Source organism: Dermacentor variabilis, chromosome 6 (genome assembly GCF_050947875.1).
Source record: "Dermacentor variabilis isolate Ectoservices chromosome 6, ASM5094787v1, whole genome shotgun sequence".
Taxonomy (NCBI): domain Eukaryota; kingdom Metazoa; phylum Arthropoda; class Arachnida; order Ixodida; family Ixodidae; genus Dermacentor; species Dermacentor variabilis.
Genome location: NC_134573.1, coordinates 134,062,302 through 134,078,499, shown reverse-complemented (window position 1 = coordinate 134,078,499; position 16,198 = coordinate 134,062,302). Strand labels below are relative to the sequence as shown.

General features: G+C 47.8%; 1 protein-coding gene across 1 annotated transcript; it reads left to right on the top strand.

Annotated features, from left to right (window-relative positions):
- The first annotated feature begins 959 nt into the window (after nucleotides 1-959).
- Nucleotides 960-14,981, top strand: LOC142585258 (uncharacterized). The gene is made up of 3 exons (XM_075695877.1): nucleotides 960-1,127; nucleotides 5,015-6,859; nucleotides 10,846-14,981. Exons 1-3 carry the CDS (start codon nucleotides 1,116-1,118, stop codon nucleotides 11,068-11,070), a joined length of 2,082 nt encoding a protein of 693 aa, XP_075551992.1. The 5' UTR covers nucleotides 960-1,115; the 3' UTR covers nucleotides 11,071-14,981.
- Nucleotides 14,982-16,198: the final 1,217 nt, after the last annotated feature.

Below are 16,198 nucleotides of genomic sequence, written 5' to 3'. Positions count from 1 at the left end.
AATGACTTTTTGTAATAATTATCATTACGACTAAATACAGAGGTGAAATTATTATGCAGTTAGGTTTCAACCGTTCCAAAGGGTTTTTTACGTGCAGTTATAGTAAAAAGAAAAAACGCGGATACTGAGGCGACGTGCGGAGCTTCTGCGCGTGATGCCGATGTTCCATAAAAAGACACGCGAATCGCTTCACTATATTTGACACCTACGACGCGTTCGAGCGAAATTGAAAGCCTAAAAGCCTACTTTAAAGTGCTCAGCCTCGAGCACCACGCACGTTCGCTTATGCGTGACGTGACAGGCGTTATCCTTCGAGCATGACGCCGGACACATGTCGAACGAAAAGTTTCTGTTCCATAGCTCGAACACTGCAGAGAGCGAAAGGAAGAAGTCGAGCTTTGGTGCTCTCTCTGACTGCAGCCAAAGTGGCGTTGACGGACCAACTTCCCCTTGATTACTTCGCATTTATAAACGGAAAGAACACACAGGCACGTGCTTCCATTTCGTTCTGCATTTTCTCTACGTTCTTTCTTTTTCCCCATACTTGAGAAAGTGGAGAAGAAACGCGATAGTTTCTTATGTATAAACAATCGCAGCAAAATCCGTCTCGCAGCTTCGAGTAAAGTTTCCGTTTGCCTCCTCCTGTTTTCTCTCATCGTGCATACGCTTTTGAGGGTGTTCCTGTCTCGAATGTACGAAGGGGGAAGAAAGTGTCACCGGTGTGTCCTCACCCCCTTCCAAACTCGCCTTCCTTGGGCGACAACCGCGCTGACCCGAATCCGGTCGCCCCGTGTGTCTACTGAGCTCGTCGTCAAAACGGCCGCCAATCGCGGCGACCGCTCTCCGAAGAACCCCGACTCTCCTCTCCCGCCCCCCTCCGCTTCCTTCCTCCAGCAAAGCGGAGGACCTCGGCGGAGCCCGGCGACGACCAGCTACTAGTTGGGCTTCCCTCTCGCGGTCGCCGTCATTCGCCGCATGCGGTCTGCGCCGGAGAGGACGACCCTTGCTCACCGCCGCTTATAAGAGTCGCACGGACCGATACCGCGTCTTTTTGACATCCGCGGTACTGCCTTCCTGGCCAGCTCAGAATAGAGGAGCGACGAGCGTGCGACAACATGTGCCGACAGGTAGGGCCCGTCGACACTTGTCTAGTGAAGTGGCCGTAGTTTCTCGGATCATCTCGATCTCGCGCCTTGTACCACGATGAATTTTGGCGTATATTGTGTTTGTTGCTCTTGCGTCTTTCTCGCTGACGAATGTGCGGGCCTTTGGTACTATGCCGGTTATAATAACATATATAATGGTATGAGCTTCTATGTTTCGTGCAACGTCATGCTTCGTTGTGACTGAGGCAGAGATAGCGACCTCTAGGTTGCATTTGACCCGCAGGTGGTAAGAACGTCTCCATTGCTGTTGCATCTCGCAATTCGACTCAAGTGCAGATAAAAAAACGCAGATAACTTCTTGTGTGTTTTAATCACATTCTCTCTTATACTTGGCTTCGATGTACGGATTCGAGAAGCGCCTCTTTAAAAAAGGCGCCAGCGCTTTTTCTTGTTTATTTTTTTATGGGCTATAACGCGTGAATTGCACATTTTCCTCGTTGTATGTTATAACGGCTGCCAAGCCTACAGCATTTGTTTGCCTGACCTAGCTTACTCCACCAAGATGGCGTGGTCTCTTACGTATCTTGCATCGTACACACTAAGGCTTCGTCGTCGCTTGTATCTGTCATTGTCTAAATAGAAAGCTGAGGCCGATGCTTTAAGCGTGGACTGCAAGGTGCAATTTGTGGCCTTTTGCATAGTGGTGCATTCTTAACACTACCCTTGAATGCCAGAACAAATGGCCGCCGTTTCGACCTTCTGGACATGAACATTGTGTTGTTTCGGCGCGGGAAACAAAGGAAATATCTCTGAACGGTGTGCACACCTTCGTGTCTACAATAATTACCTGTGTTTATATTTCCAAGAAAGCTGTATCTTCGGGACCAATGCTGTCGGCAAGGTATCGAATGGCGTAATATCTTTAACACAGTCAAACACATCCGCACAATTATTAGGCCACAAATAGTCCCCCGTTACTTATTTTCTTTGAACAACGACGTATACCCATACGCGTGATATATAGTTCAAATTTAACTGTTATTAATTCTCTCCGCCTGTTTCACTGTGGATTAGTTTTCACAAGCGCGATAAACGATATACTGAGACTCGACTCGCACTTTGGTCGCCTCAATATTGTCACGCGGTGATAACGTGTGAACAAACGGCATGTCATGGATCTGGGCTGAAGGGTTGTCAGCACTTTCAAAACTCTGCACCATACAGGCCTTGCTCAGACCTTAAGCAGCACGGGCATCACACGGATCGTGGCTGTGAGTATAGGTTCATCTATTATGCATTCGTAGTGCCTCTGTTCTTCGTTGTCCTCATCACACGTGGTAACCCTCTTCAGCCTTTCCTTCTGTGTCCCAACGCTGAGCAAACGGGCTGGAGCAGTGTAAGATAGAGTGACCTCTCTTCTCTTTTCCCATTGATAAATGTGTCCTCCCTGTTCGAAAAAAGTGAGGAGTCATATCTCGAATAGGTAAGTGTGCCGGCGCGAGCATATCTATCGAACAACGGTGTAGTTAGGTTAGGTTAGGTTAGGTTAAATTGTGGCAACGATTGCCAGGCATTTCAGCGCATCCTGTTTTCACAGGTTCACAGAACAGCGGACAGGAACACCCGCCTTTCTCAAAATTCAACGAAAGAGGAACTGCTACTGAAAGCAAGGGGAATTGAGAGAGCGAAGAAAACGCTATGGGAAGTCTACAGGAATTTTAATTTTTGGCTTCACTACACGCTTCGCTGTTTCCCTGGATGCATGTGAACGCTGGCGAGGCCAACCGTTAATTTGACGCGGCTTCTGACGGCGCCAGGTGCGGCGCACCCATGCCGCGCTCGGAATAGCAGCGCAGCGTTCACACGGGACACCTTGCGAAATCTCGCTTCACTGCCCACGGCTCAGTGCGCTTGTAACCTGGTCGAGGCGCACAGCGGTTGAGTCGAGAGGAAAGACTGACTGCGGTGGTGGCTCGAGCGCGAGAGAGGGGATGAGGCTTTGCACAGGGGGACCTCCCGGCCTGCTCCTTCCTCGTTCTTACACGTCTGCTTCTCTTTAGAAGCTCGCACGGCGCGCCGGTGCCTTGCAAATGTGGTTAGCCGCCGACACATCGCGGTTGCCCTTTCCGTGTTTACCCGAGAGTGGTTGCTTCAGGTGACGGATGAAGGAAAGTGGGACGTCCTGTTAGTTAGGAAGGCCACACCTAGTTCAAGCGTACGCCTTCTCCAGCACGTTGTTTATTTTCGTCCGGTATAGACGTCAATTTTAAACGTATGTAAAACGGTGGCACGAGAGCATAAGAAGAAGGACGCGACCTGGGGCGCATGAGTATGTCTGTACAGTGCTCGCATCGCAACTCACAGTTGCGTGACATTACCAGGCGCTTTCGAGTGAGGGCACAAGTAAGATAGGTCTCTACGTGTTCCTTCTTTCCTTTTCTTTTTTTTTTTTCGGACGTCGCTGCCCGGAGTCTTCTGAAGAGCCATGCGGAACTTCCTGTTTCTGCTTTTCATGCCGCTGTTTCGGAGGCAGTTTCACTTCCTTTGGACCGAATACATGAATACGATACCCGTGTCAAGCACTTACCCATGTGCTTACGGCATACAGTCTCAAGATAGGCATCAATTTGCCTAAAACTGCGGCCGGTGTGAATGCGGACGTGGCTGAGCATGTATTACGCGCTCGAGCAACGTTACAAATTCCTCGTTAGTGACCCGCGTGTAAGTTTTGGTTCGTTGATGTTGTTAATAAACAGCGGTTTTAGCGCCACTGTAATGACGAAAGAACACGGGACAGTAACATACAGGAAACAGCGCTGAGTAGAAGCCAACGCAAAGAAAATGGTCGTGCTATCGCGATAGCCTTCTCGACGAATATGCTTGGAACGGAGGTCATAGAATTGTAGTTTGAGAGCTTATGTGAGGCGTTTGCGTACACATTTCGAGTCTAGTTTACGCGCTTTTAACATAGACTCCATCGCAAAGGTTCGGTGGTGTTGACGTAGTGCGCACCATTAGGTCACAAGCACTCTTTGGCTGATGAGCTCAAACAGGCACGCATAAATGTTTATTCCTCCTCCTCCTCCTACGTGTCCACCGTGACATGGGTACACTGCGATAAAGGCTCGTGTAACCCGCATCGCTGGGCAAGGTTTCCATTGAGTCTGGCGCCTTAGACCACTCCGCCACCCTGACACTGGCTGCAATATAGGCTGTGTTTACGCTGAAAGAACCTACGGTGCGGGTACTCGATCAAGCGCTGCAGTCGTAAGCACTAAGTGCGATATGGCGGTCACAAACATTCACAAAAGATTAGTTAAGCGGTCGTTTATTTAGTCCTCAGAGTTCTGGTTTATTTCTCATGGTTCGGCAAAATTCAAAGCGTACTCTGATGGCCCGTCATAAGTGCGTGCAGTGCTTATGGTACTTCCGAACAAATTTAAAATATCTTTGCTGTGAAATTGGTAATTTTTGGCAGTCTTCAAACGCACTTGTTCCTATGCTTAGCTCGTGATTCATACCGGTATGAGCTGTAAGAAAAGAAGAAAGGCATAAAAGTTAACTAAGACAACACCCAGTCTGTCACCCTGGAAGGATGGAAGAATAAGAGGGAGAAAATATGAAGAGTATTGGAAAGGCAATTGGTTTATTGCATATTGTTTATTGAAGCAACCTTAGTATTTTGATTTTATCTCTAAATATTTCTCAATGCTTTGTGCCGCAGACAAACGAGCTTATTGTGTCATGGATGCGGAAAGCCATACGTTCAAACATGGTCACAAGTACGACGAAAAGGACATTCTACTTGTGTCCGTGTTCACACGCCTGGCTCTTCCTATACGTTGAATCCCTACCAAGCTTCTCAATTTTCACTTGTTCTAAGCTTGTTGAATCTGCTTGTCACGCAGGTCTCTTGGACGCTATGGGCGCTTTTGGCAGCGATGCTGCTGCTGCAGCCAGACGACTGCGCTGGGTCTCGCCAGTCTGAATCTATACTGCGGGCAATGACGGCAGCTGCAAAGCCCACCAAGGACTACAGCTTCAGCATGGACGATGTCTACGCTTCTCCGGCGACCATGGAGAAATACATGAACTCGTACAGTTTCCCAGGACCGGTGGACTACGTGTCCGCCGCCACTATGCCTTCGGACGGTGGAGCATTTGAGTTTTACCCGACGCTTACGTCGGGTTCCGTCTTCGATAACTTCGCCTTCAGTCCCACGATCAAACTCGACGAACTGGCCGCGTACCAAGAGCCAACGGGCCACGTAGCCAAGCACTCTAGTCGCAACAAGGGCAAGAAAGTTTGGAGGCTCAAGGAGGACGACGTCGACGAGTTTGGAGATGAAGGAACGCGACACGCGACCATCAAAAACGGCGGAAAACGCGAAGAGTGGAGAAGGCCGGACGCCAAGCGGAACTCGGAAGAGTCCCGCTCCGTCGAAGAGGAAGGGGCGGCGGCGGTGGCTGGCCGCAGAAGGAGACCGAACGGAAGTTCCGGGTCGTATTTCAGGGGCGTTCCCGAGCAGGACGAGGACAGTTCCGAGGAAGAAGGTGGAGGGGACATGCCTCGAGAAGACGAGAGGGACGAGACGTCGCCAACGACGTCCCTCAGGGACCGCGACGAGATCGCTTACTCTCGAAGCAACAGCAGGCGTCCTTTCGTTCGCGTGAAGAACAGCGGAGCGCTCTCCAGCGAGGAGGCTTCGTCATCTGAAGAAGGGCGTAGGGGGGCTGCGGCGCCTCTGCGAAACTACGAGAACGTGCCTAGGAACAACGGAAACGGAGATGTGCGAGGTTCTACTAAGGCGACGACTGCAAATCAGAGGTTCGAGAACGGACGAAGAAGAAACGTCGGCAATGGTGGCTACGGAAACAGTGGCGAGCTACCTTCGTTCGCTGCCGAAACCAGCGGCAGTAGAACCGAGGGAGCCTCCAGTGTTCGCGGAGGAAACGGCAACGACGACGTCAGGGATGTCAGGTACAACTCTTACAACGGCAACGGTAACGGCATCGACAGCGCTGTGCGGTTGGTGAGCGGCGCTGCGCTACGTGACGCCTTCGCTGCGACGCTCACGACGACGACCGAAAGGCCCGAAGTTGGCAACGGACTGATACTGTTGAACGGCAACGGTCGTCTCGTTGGACCACAAGAGCCAGCTCGGGACACGTCTACCTCCGGCGGACGTGCAGCGAAATCGAGGCGAAGGCCACCTCTCGCCTACACGCCTGGAAGCATGGAGTACCCGTCAGAGCAGGACGACGAAGGAAGCAGCTCCAGGGAGCAGGAGGAGACGACGACGAACGGTTACAGCACGACTACGACCATGGAACCAATCAGGTATTCCTCCGAGGAAGATACAGCGCCACCGCGAGAGGAAAGTAGGTACTCTGCCGAAGACAGGCTTCACGCGATGATGAGGCCGACGCAGACTGCGACCAGGATGAAGAGGCCGGTGTCCTCTGAGCTAGGAGCTGCCGCAGCCACGACGCCTTTGACCAACGGCAGAACTCCTACGGCAGTGAATGGACAACGAAGCGTCCACAACGGCAGGAAGCGCGGTGGCGGAGGGTACGCCGCGCCCGAACCACTGGCCGCGCTTCCTCCGGCGTCTTCGCTCGTCCTCCTGGCTCAAGACCCGACGCCTTCTCTGGACCAGAAGACCGCGGCCACGGCGACGACGGGTGCCGACCAGAGGGCGGCGGCAACGACTGGTGGCGGCGGGAGACCCAGGACGCTCTTCCATCAGCAGGTGAGACAAAGTAACACCAGATGAGAAAGATACGTAATTATAATTTCTGCTAATTTATAAAATCTCGTCGTTAACATAATGAGCTTAACATTCCAACACAGCTTCAGATAATAAATGACGCAACCTGGAATCAAGATAAAATTCATAGCTGCAATTTCGATGTATACGCAATTAGAGTCAGACACAAACTCCGTACTGCACTCGTAGCGTACTTGAACGGCTCTTCTTTCAGAGTATAGAGACCGCATCGGGCGTGACAAGGCCTGACTCAGCTTCGTGTAGAGCTAGAGTGATGAAAGCTTTCGCGCTCACCTTCGAAACTCTCTTAATGCCCGAAAAGCCTCAGGAGATCCATCATCCCACAGCGTAGCATAACTGCTGCAATGGCATTAGTTCTTTTGACCGAAACTGTAAACACGCTGTGTGTGTGTGTTTTTTTTTCCACGACGAACACCGAAAAAACTCTGCTCCAAGCATATGCGCAGCTCGTAAATAAATCCGTGCATTTCTTTGGCAGCGCAAGAACTCTTGATGCGGTATCGTATTCTGGAATGGGATGATATCATTAATGGAAGGGGCGATATCATTACATCATACATTTCGCTGTCCTGTGTTGAAAAGTGGATCTCATTTCACAATGTATTTCTCTTGTAAGGTCCTATTAGTCCATACGCTGTACCTCTGTTACTCCAACAAATGGTGGGCACGGCCATTCTCATAAGCGTTCTTATTTTTGAAATCTTCTATAAACGAATTCTCCAAGTACCTCTGTGACTATCCCTGTTGCCTTTCGTTTGTCTATGATCTTCGTGCTTTTACCGAATGAAAGCAGCTATCGATCTTATTTTTACACATACATGAGCTTTCATTAAGACACGATTACAGCTTGCAAGTGCTTTCTTTAACAAAATGGACAGTATGCTGACTTATCATGTTCACAAGGTATATGCTGTACAGTTAAGCGTTGCATTTCCGTGTCAATTAAGTAGTGAACAGCAGAAGCAGGAAGCGAGCGGGGGCTTCCAATCTCTGCACTCAATTCCCAGGGTAACCCCATACTACCAAAATTTTTTCCACAATACAACCCACAATATTCTCTTATATTCTCTTATAATCACCGTTGTCGCGACTCACGACCATTGTCTGTCGAACCTCAGGGTAAGTCTTGTCAGCGGCAGTGGCTGGACGTAGTTTGGTGAAGGTCGCAGTTAAACTAATGCGTGTGCACATTTTGACTGGCAAAGTGAATCGATGACTACGGCAGAATTGGAAATGCTTTTTCACAGACGGACGAATTTGCCCACTGAAACAATTTATTAAGGCATAATGTGCGCACTTCTCCAAAATAGTAAAGGTCAAGGTAAACAAAGATGGTTCTTCATCTTTCGTGTTTCTGGCGTGGAGGCTGCTACCAGCTCCATATTGACAGCCTATTCTTATTCTCTTCAGGACACCACTCACATTAAATGCGCCTTGGCATCCTGTAACTGAATATTAGATGAATAAGTGAACGCAAGTCTGTGGCAGCGGAACTTCTACAACTCTGCCCTATAGCACGTTTACGCAGCATTAGTGCACGCCGTAAAGTTGGCCAGTGGTCGAGTTCCAGCGAGCAGTTCTTTCGTGCTGATGCGGACATACCAGAATGCACTATTTTCGAAAAAGCTCACGCGTTTACCTGTGTTGGTGTACACTTGGTACCGCACTGCTTTTCTGTTAGTCGTGTAACGTTCCAAACTTTTACTCAGTTATGTACACGGCTTGGTATCGCTACCATGCCATCAAGGTATCGATGAAAGGTGGAAACACACAATGGCCTAGTGATCATGTACTGTAAGTCCTGCTTAATTCACCGGGGCACGTGTTCCGAGACATTCAGTCCCGAAGGTCTCCGGAGTGGTTCGCACACAACTGTGGCAGCTATAGCTATATGGCTGACTAGCAGTCACGTTTGTTTCACACTTTGGTTCTCGAAGCGGTTCTCAACATGTATATGTTTGAGTGTGTAATCTCATGATGCTGTTGCCGTGGTTTCGAACGAAGTAAGACGCAAGGACACGGCCTGTTACAGCGACAGACCGATGAACGTTGACGACCAGAGGCACGCTGTTCATACTCTGAAACGCTATACGCTTGGACGGTCAAGCGCTGCGTTCTTTGCATCGCGGCGTGCGGTCTTGCGTCGAAACGCAATCGTCCGTGCGGCTTGTCGTCACCGCGGACAACGTCTCGCTTCGGTGTTTGTGTATTCGTGAGGGGAATAAACTCTCTGTCTTTCACAAGACCCAATGTACACAGTGTAGTGAGACGCTTACGGAAACAACGCACTGTTGAACCTCTATAGGCAGGTGTTTCTTAGAAGTGCAGCCTTCTTCCCGCAAACGGTCTTCGGCATTGTGCTAAGTACCAGGAAAATCCGGCCATTCGGTCAAACCAGTGTTTTCTTCCGGTTCATTATCTTTCGCGAGCCGTAGCCCTTATTATAATATGTAGAATAGCGCAAACATCACTCATTTTGGTGCCTGTCGCCGAAGCTATTCTATGTTATCGGTTGCCAAATATACTGTTTTCCTTTCCTGGCAATCAACAGGCACCTTGCACCTTGAAGTGGTGAGCTTCTCATTAATTTATTTGTTACGGTATTGAAAATGTTGACAAGAAATTTATCGTTGGCGCTTCAACAACGTTAAATTTTTTGCACGAATGAATAACTGGCATGACAGAGCCGAGTAACAGCCGTCAGACGTCCCTGTCTTTTAATAGCCTAGTTTTATATGGCTAGTTTCCAGTGGATCGATGTCCATAGACCACAAACCGTGGTGCGATGCCGAAGGTAGTGCAATACCGGACCGACTCGCAGCGGAGGTGAAGCAGGCTTCAAGCACTCCTTCAGCTTGCGAAAATAAGTTTAATATCTCGGGTCCAAATAACACAACCCGTATCAGGTATTGAGGTGGTGGAAACCAATACTACAATTTGACCCCCGTCCGCCATGTCTACGTTCGCACAGCCCTCTCTTTGTCGGCGTTCCAAGCGCTTGCTTATCTCCTTTCTTTTCCTTCCGCTCTCCCGTGTTGACGGTCCCGTCGCACACGCGCATGGATATAAATATCACGGTAAATGAGTCCGTACCTATGTTCAAAGTTCGGTGTCACCTCTGTGTCGTATGCTAAACAGCTTCACTTGTCATCCACCTTCGCAGAGTGGAATGGCTCACTATATTTTGTTTTTATGTTGTTGTCCCTTTGGCCGCAAATAACTATCAGCACGCGATAAATCCTCCGCTCTCGATTTCACTGCACCGCACACTTTCGAAAACTGCAGTGGTGTGCGTGACACATCTGTCCACTTGCTCATCTTTTTTCTGTTACTTCTGTTGATAATACTTTTATTCTGTCCTTTTTCTGCCTTCTTTATTTTAGAATTCACATGCTCACTTTGTGCATTTACGCCCTCTCGGTCTGAGTCAAAAGATTTAAATGATTAGGAGACAGTGCAATATCAAAGAGTTCCTTTACCTAATATTTGGTACACGCAAATAAGTGAACATAGGTTATCGAAACAGGACAAATTTTATTTTTTGATTGATTTCTTCACACGTACATGGTGGCCAGTTTAATTGTAAAATCTATGCAACGGACATATTTACACAGTTTACAGGCCTGTTCCTCGCGCCATTAACTTATTGTCTGCTTGTCCGAACCGACGATTACGTGCACGCATTCTCCAAGACGGGACAGAAATACCGAGTGTACGCTTGGGCGAATCGGTTTTACGTATCTGGAAGGGCAACAGCGCATAACAGACGTAGGCGAGAGAGAGTTCTATCACAGCTAGGCAGTTGTGATGTCGCTCTCTCTTGTCCTTGCTCATTATGCGCCGTTTCCTTTACCTGTATACGTTCTCAGAATAGACGCTTTGATTTTAGCCCAGCGCCATTTGACGTGACATTGATTGCAGTCGCTCTCCTTCTTCTGGAAACGCAGGGCTTCCAGGGACCGTACTCGTACCGCTTCGGCTTCGACACGGCCGACCCTTACAACCCGCAAACTCGCTACGAGGAGAAGGACGCCGACGGTCGCGTCCGAGGGTCCTACAGTTACCTGGACCCCAAGGGCCGCCTACAAGTGGTGCGCTATGAAGCAGACCCAAAGGGAGGCTTCAGGGTCAAAGGGAGCTTCGGACAGTTCCCAGGGGACAAGAAACCCTAGTCTTCTACTGCCGTCTGCGATACATAGATGCATCGGTGCATTCTCAAATTAGCCACGCTGATATACGGGAGTGCCGTGTTTGACGACTTCCTTGAGAAGATCTAGCACGGCATGAAACGATGTGCCATCAGCTGCTCGAGCTAAGATGAGCCCTTCTTTTTGGAACTCTTTCAGTCCTGTATCACAAGACTGGTAAGGGCTGCATTCTTCGTTCTTTTGGTCGTGCCACTGGCTTCCGAGAGCTGGGAAGCTGTTTGTATGGTGCACAGTGCTCGATATCGGTACTGTCAGCATAACTTATTGCGAAGAACAAGGGAAGAGAACACAATGTAACCGTGTGGCCAATTCCCCTCCGAGGATGTATGGGGTGTTCTTGAAGACACTGCAATGGTGTGCAGTAGCTATCCCAGATTTATGACCAGAAGTGTACATGAAAGGGGAGAGGGCATGGTGAACCATACATGCTTCCTACCAGGGACGTCCTTTTCCTGCTGCACATATCATCGTAGTAAGTCATGCTGTCAAAATCGGCTGATATGCACCAGCTAGCCCAGTAATGCTCTACACTGTTTTTTTTTTAAGCGATACTGCACTAAACACAACTACTATACATTGGCGCCTTTGCTTTGTGTCAGGATTTGAGTGATTTGAGTCAGGACAAAAGAAATTGTTATTTTGGTTTTGTGTGTATCCAAAATCGAAAGTGGAAACAGTTCGAATCGCTTCGTCCCCTTCACAACATACGCACGCTAATGACACTGCATTTACATCCAGTTTATGAGAGTAAGATTCGCTTTCACTTATGCTGGGCACATATGTTTCTATGTGGTCAGCAGTCGGGCAGGTCTAACTTCTCAAAGAGTCAACAGCATTTTTATTGCTGTTCAAGGCTCACCACGAGCAAATATAATATCCGAATCAGTGCTAGCTCTGCATCTTGCATCTCGTGATACATTTTTACCCTTGGTAACCACAGGCTCGGCAGCATGTTTTGCGCATCCCCGAGCCAAACTTTCCACGTGGCCGGATAATCGACATTCTATGGCTGTGCAGTAGTTGGGGCCAAAGGTCGGTGCGCAGTTTGTCAACAGGGCCAGTTATTACGTATAATGACTCCAGAGGTTACGACTTGCTCTTTAGAGAGGATCAAAAATCGTGTAGCAATTGTTTTGAGACAAGCGGGAATCCGAGACGCCGAAATCATGCACGCATTGCACACATTCAAGGCACAACACAAATTTGTAATGGTCGGATCCAATTTTCTTACGGCGCATCACATTTGCTTGCCCTTTGTTCGTCGCTGCCGCACATGGGGGCGCAGTGCACGTGAAATCCGAGCAACGTGCTTGCGGACCTGGAGAAGCTTTATTTACATCATATATGTGCCGGGTGTGAACAGATTCTTAAGTAATAGCAGGCGGCCCGCAAGCAAGCATGGTTTATTCCACTAGAAGTCAAATATAAAAAGGGAAGAAGCGCCAAAATGTGGTATACCGTTGAACCACACAGTACCATGCACAAAGTGATGCGCGACGGAAGAGCTAGCCCAAGCTAAAGACAACCTGTGCTTGACTTGCATTTTTCGCTCGCAGTACAGATATTTTTCCCGTTGGGCAGTTTTCATTGACGAAATCTAGCGCTTGCTCCACAAAATTTTTATAAATGATGACGAGCAATCGCATGCACGGAACTCCCCGAGTGCAGCTAGTTTCGTTGGATTGCCAGGAATTGCATCGATAACTTGCCTATTAGAAGTTTATACTAAGACTGCGAGACACGTCTACGAGTCATCGTAAAGTTGACATTTACGAATTTACAAGCAGAGTTCGATAGGAACTCTTCAATGATATAAACAATTTTCAAGGAAGATAAGCTGCAACAATATAGGTGATGCAGCGCATGTGCCACGAAACTTGCATGCGTGATCAAGGAGTTCATATCAAACTCTGCTTGTAGACATCAAATTCACGACGTCCTGCAGACGTGTTTTAAAGGAGATAAAAAAGAACGTCTGAGGCATAAATAAAAGAACGTGGTATAGTAAGCTGCCGTAGGAAATCCAGGCTAGAGTTCCAGGTTAGACCGCGGCTATCTCACGAACTCCCAGACACGGGAACACCTGAAACCGGGCGGCATGCTATTCCAAGTCAGTGTGAAAGGCAAGTCAGTCAGCGCCAGGGAAACGTTACCCACAAGCTTAATATCATCACCCACCAGTTCACCTTTCACGTTATACTACTATTCACCGCACCTCATTCCCTCTCATCCCAGGTGTAAGGTGGAGGTCATCGCGAGTTCGGTCACCAATCATGGTCAGCATCATTGTGAGACTTATCTAAGCACTGATACGTATCTGCAAGCACTTACGCCCACTATATAGAGGAAGTTTTTACTTATAGATAGAACGCAGAATATTTATGTATTCGATTGTCTGATCAAATCAGGCGAAAATATGTGCTAGTAGGCAACCATAAGCGAGCTGATTATGGAGCAAACGTGTGTACTTGCTAGAAGGAAACAAGAGATAACACATGGCCTCTTTTGGGCAGGGAAACCACAGTGGCCTTAAGAGTAGCTCCGATAGGCCATGAGGCTCGCTAGCGATAAGAGCGAATCAGACCACTGTAGCACGGAATATTCTCACCACGAAGACCATACTTTCTAACTTTATATTTTCGTTAAGAAAGAAAAGCAAGCACATGAAAGAAGAAAATGAAGAGAAAGAAGTCGCGCACATGTCGCACGGCCGTTTCGGTCGCGATCGAGTGTGAACCGGTTTGTCGCACGTTAGACTTACTCCCTTCTATTCTCCTTGCCACGAGCTTTACGAGTATTCTAGCTCGTTTTAGGGCTCCTTTGGGCTCGTGTTACCCAGTTGATTCACGTCAACGTGTCGGTGTCTGTACTATGTGTATGTCCTTGTGGGTTCGATATTCAGCTACATTGTGATAGGCTGAGAAAGAACCAATGTAACTGTACGTAGACTTAATTTGCAAACGAGGTAGTCTGCTATGTTTGCAACATGTAATGTGGTGAGTTATACATTATTACCTGTAACGAAATGTAACCTACTACGCGATACATACCGTCATATATATCGAGGTCCGCTTGATGAGTCAGTAAGGAAAACTGTGTTGCTGTGTTGTCTCCAAGTAAAATGGTAGTTTCGACTGATTGGTGTTCGAACGTGCTGAAACATTCATAGCAAGGAGTTGGAGAAAACGAAGATCAGAAAAAAACGAGGGAAAAAAGTGCACGCGCAGCATTGCCGTTATGCTACCATTTAATTTCGTGTTTTTTTCTCTTTATTTCGACTCGACGAGGTTTTTTTTATAGGTTTCCTCAGTTTGTTTTGATGTTGTTAATGCCTGATCATGTTGTTTTAAGTTGGCTTCCTCGTTGTATATGTATTCTTTATACTTTGGGATTCGCACTACAATGCAACATGTACGAATGCGAAAGCAAGAAAACATACAGTGCGAACGACGCTTTATCTTCTTTCATATCTCTGTGCAAACGTTGTGACACATACGGTCTACACGTTCCATCTTTCTCCTGATTTCTTGATTGCTTGCATTTTTACTAGTGCTTCACAGCTATCCACATGTTCATACGCCTAGCAAAACAGTCGTCATTCATTCTTTGTACGCGTATACGTGGTGCGTTCTTTCCCGCAATCCAGATTTGTGAAATGTCTTCAGAAGTTGCCCGTTTACGCTGCCGGTGGAATTAGCTGGTTGCGATGGAGAAGTCTCCAGCAAGGACTGATCATCAGAACAAGGTTTTTCTATTGTACACTAGCTCGTGACTCATCAAACGATAACTGGCTTTGATGTTGTCCTTGTAGTACGCACATTTTTGCCCACACTGTTTGGACGCAGCATGTTAAATAAATGCGCGTGTTTCTGTGCCACGGAGTCGTGTCTTTGTCTCTTCAGTTCTGCCTTGTTCGACGTCGTAAGGGTCGTTATTAACAATAAACACAGTGGAGACGCGGCGGTCTGCAGCGATGCTGCCATCCGCGAACCAAAGCCATAGAAATGGCTTTAGAAGTTCAAGAGGTTGCAATAAAGTTAATGGTTTACAAAACGCGGCCACCAAGTAGACCTGACATTGTGACGTCAGAATTTGTGAAGCAGGGCAAAATAAGTTAGGACTACCTTTATAACTGTGCACGCGCACAGTACGGCAGCAGCCCCAGAAAGTCACTTGCGAGTATACTCACTCTCTCAATATTCGTGACTTTAGACTCAACATACATAACGAAACGTTCGCGTACGTCATCTCTTCGCAGTGGTGCTTCCAGCCAGCGCTCACGATCGGCAGTGGTAGGAACGCAAAGCGAAGGTGTAACACGTCGTAGAAATAATTTAGAAACAGTACATGCTATCATCATCATCATCATCATCATCGTCGTCGTCGTCGTCGTCGTCGTCGTCATATCTTTATGTCCACTGCCCTTTAAGTAAGTGCTATGTACGTAAGCAATTTGTTATAAGCTCAGTAAAGGTGGTAGGGAGTGTAAAAGCATAGCCACCGAATAAAGGAGGTTCTGGGTACTATGCCAATTATCTTACGATGACGATGAAAGATAATTGGAACGCGGCTTCTATTTAAAGATCTCGAATGAAGTAAGCAACTTCCTTTTACTGCTTTGTTAGAAGAAAAGTACTGTTAGTACTTGGAACTGAGGAAAACAAGCGCGGTATAATTAAAAATGAAATAACAGAAGTTGATCTGAGATAGGTTTTAAGCCTGTTTTAGCCCCATTTCGTTTCCTCGTGGTGGGAGTGTGCTGGACTTCGCAACAAGGAAAGACGATTATATCCTTCGAGAGGATATAATCGCCTTAAAAAGCCGCAGGCTCTTTAAGCTTTAAGAGACACTCAAGTCACCAGAGATTCGCGCTGGGCAGCCATTCTCAGCCCTATATCCCCTTTCCCCAAACGGGGTTTCGGCAATCCTCTCAAATGAATTATTCGGACCTTGACGCCACATCTTATTTCACGAAGAAGGAAACATGGAAGACACGCACTTCGAGAAAAAAAAAACGAACTTATTGTCGTGCAAAAGAAACGCGCTTACGAAGGAAGAAGGAGGCCAAAGAAACCGGAATGGCGCTGTGGGA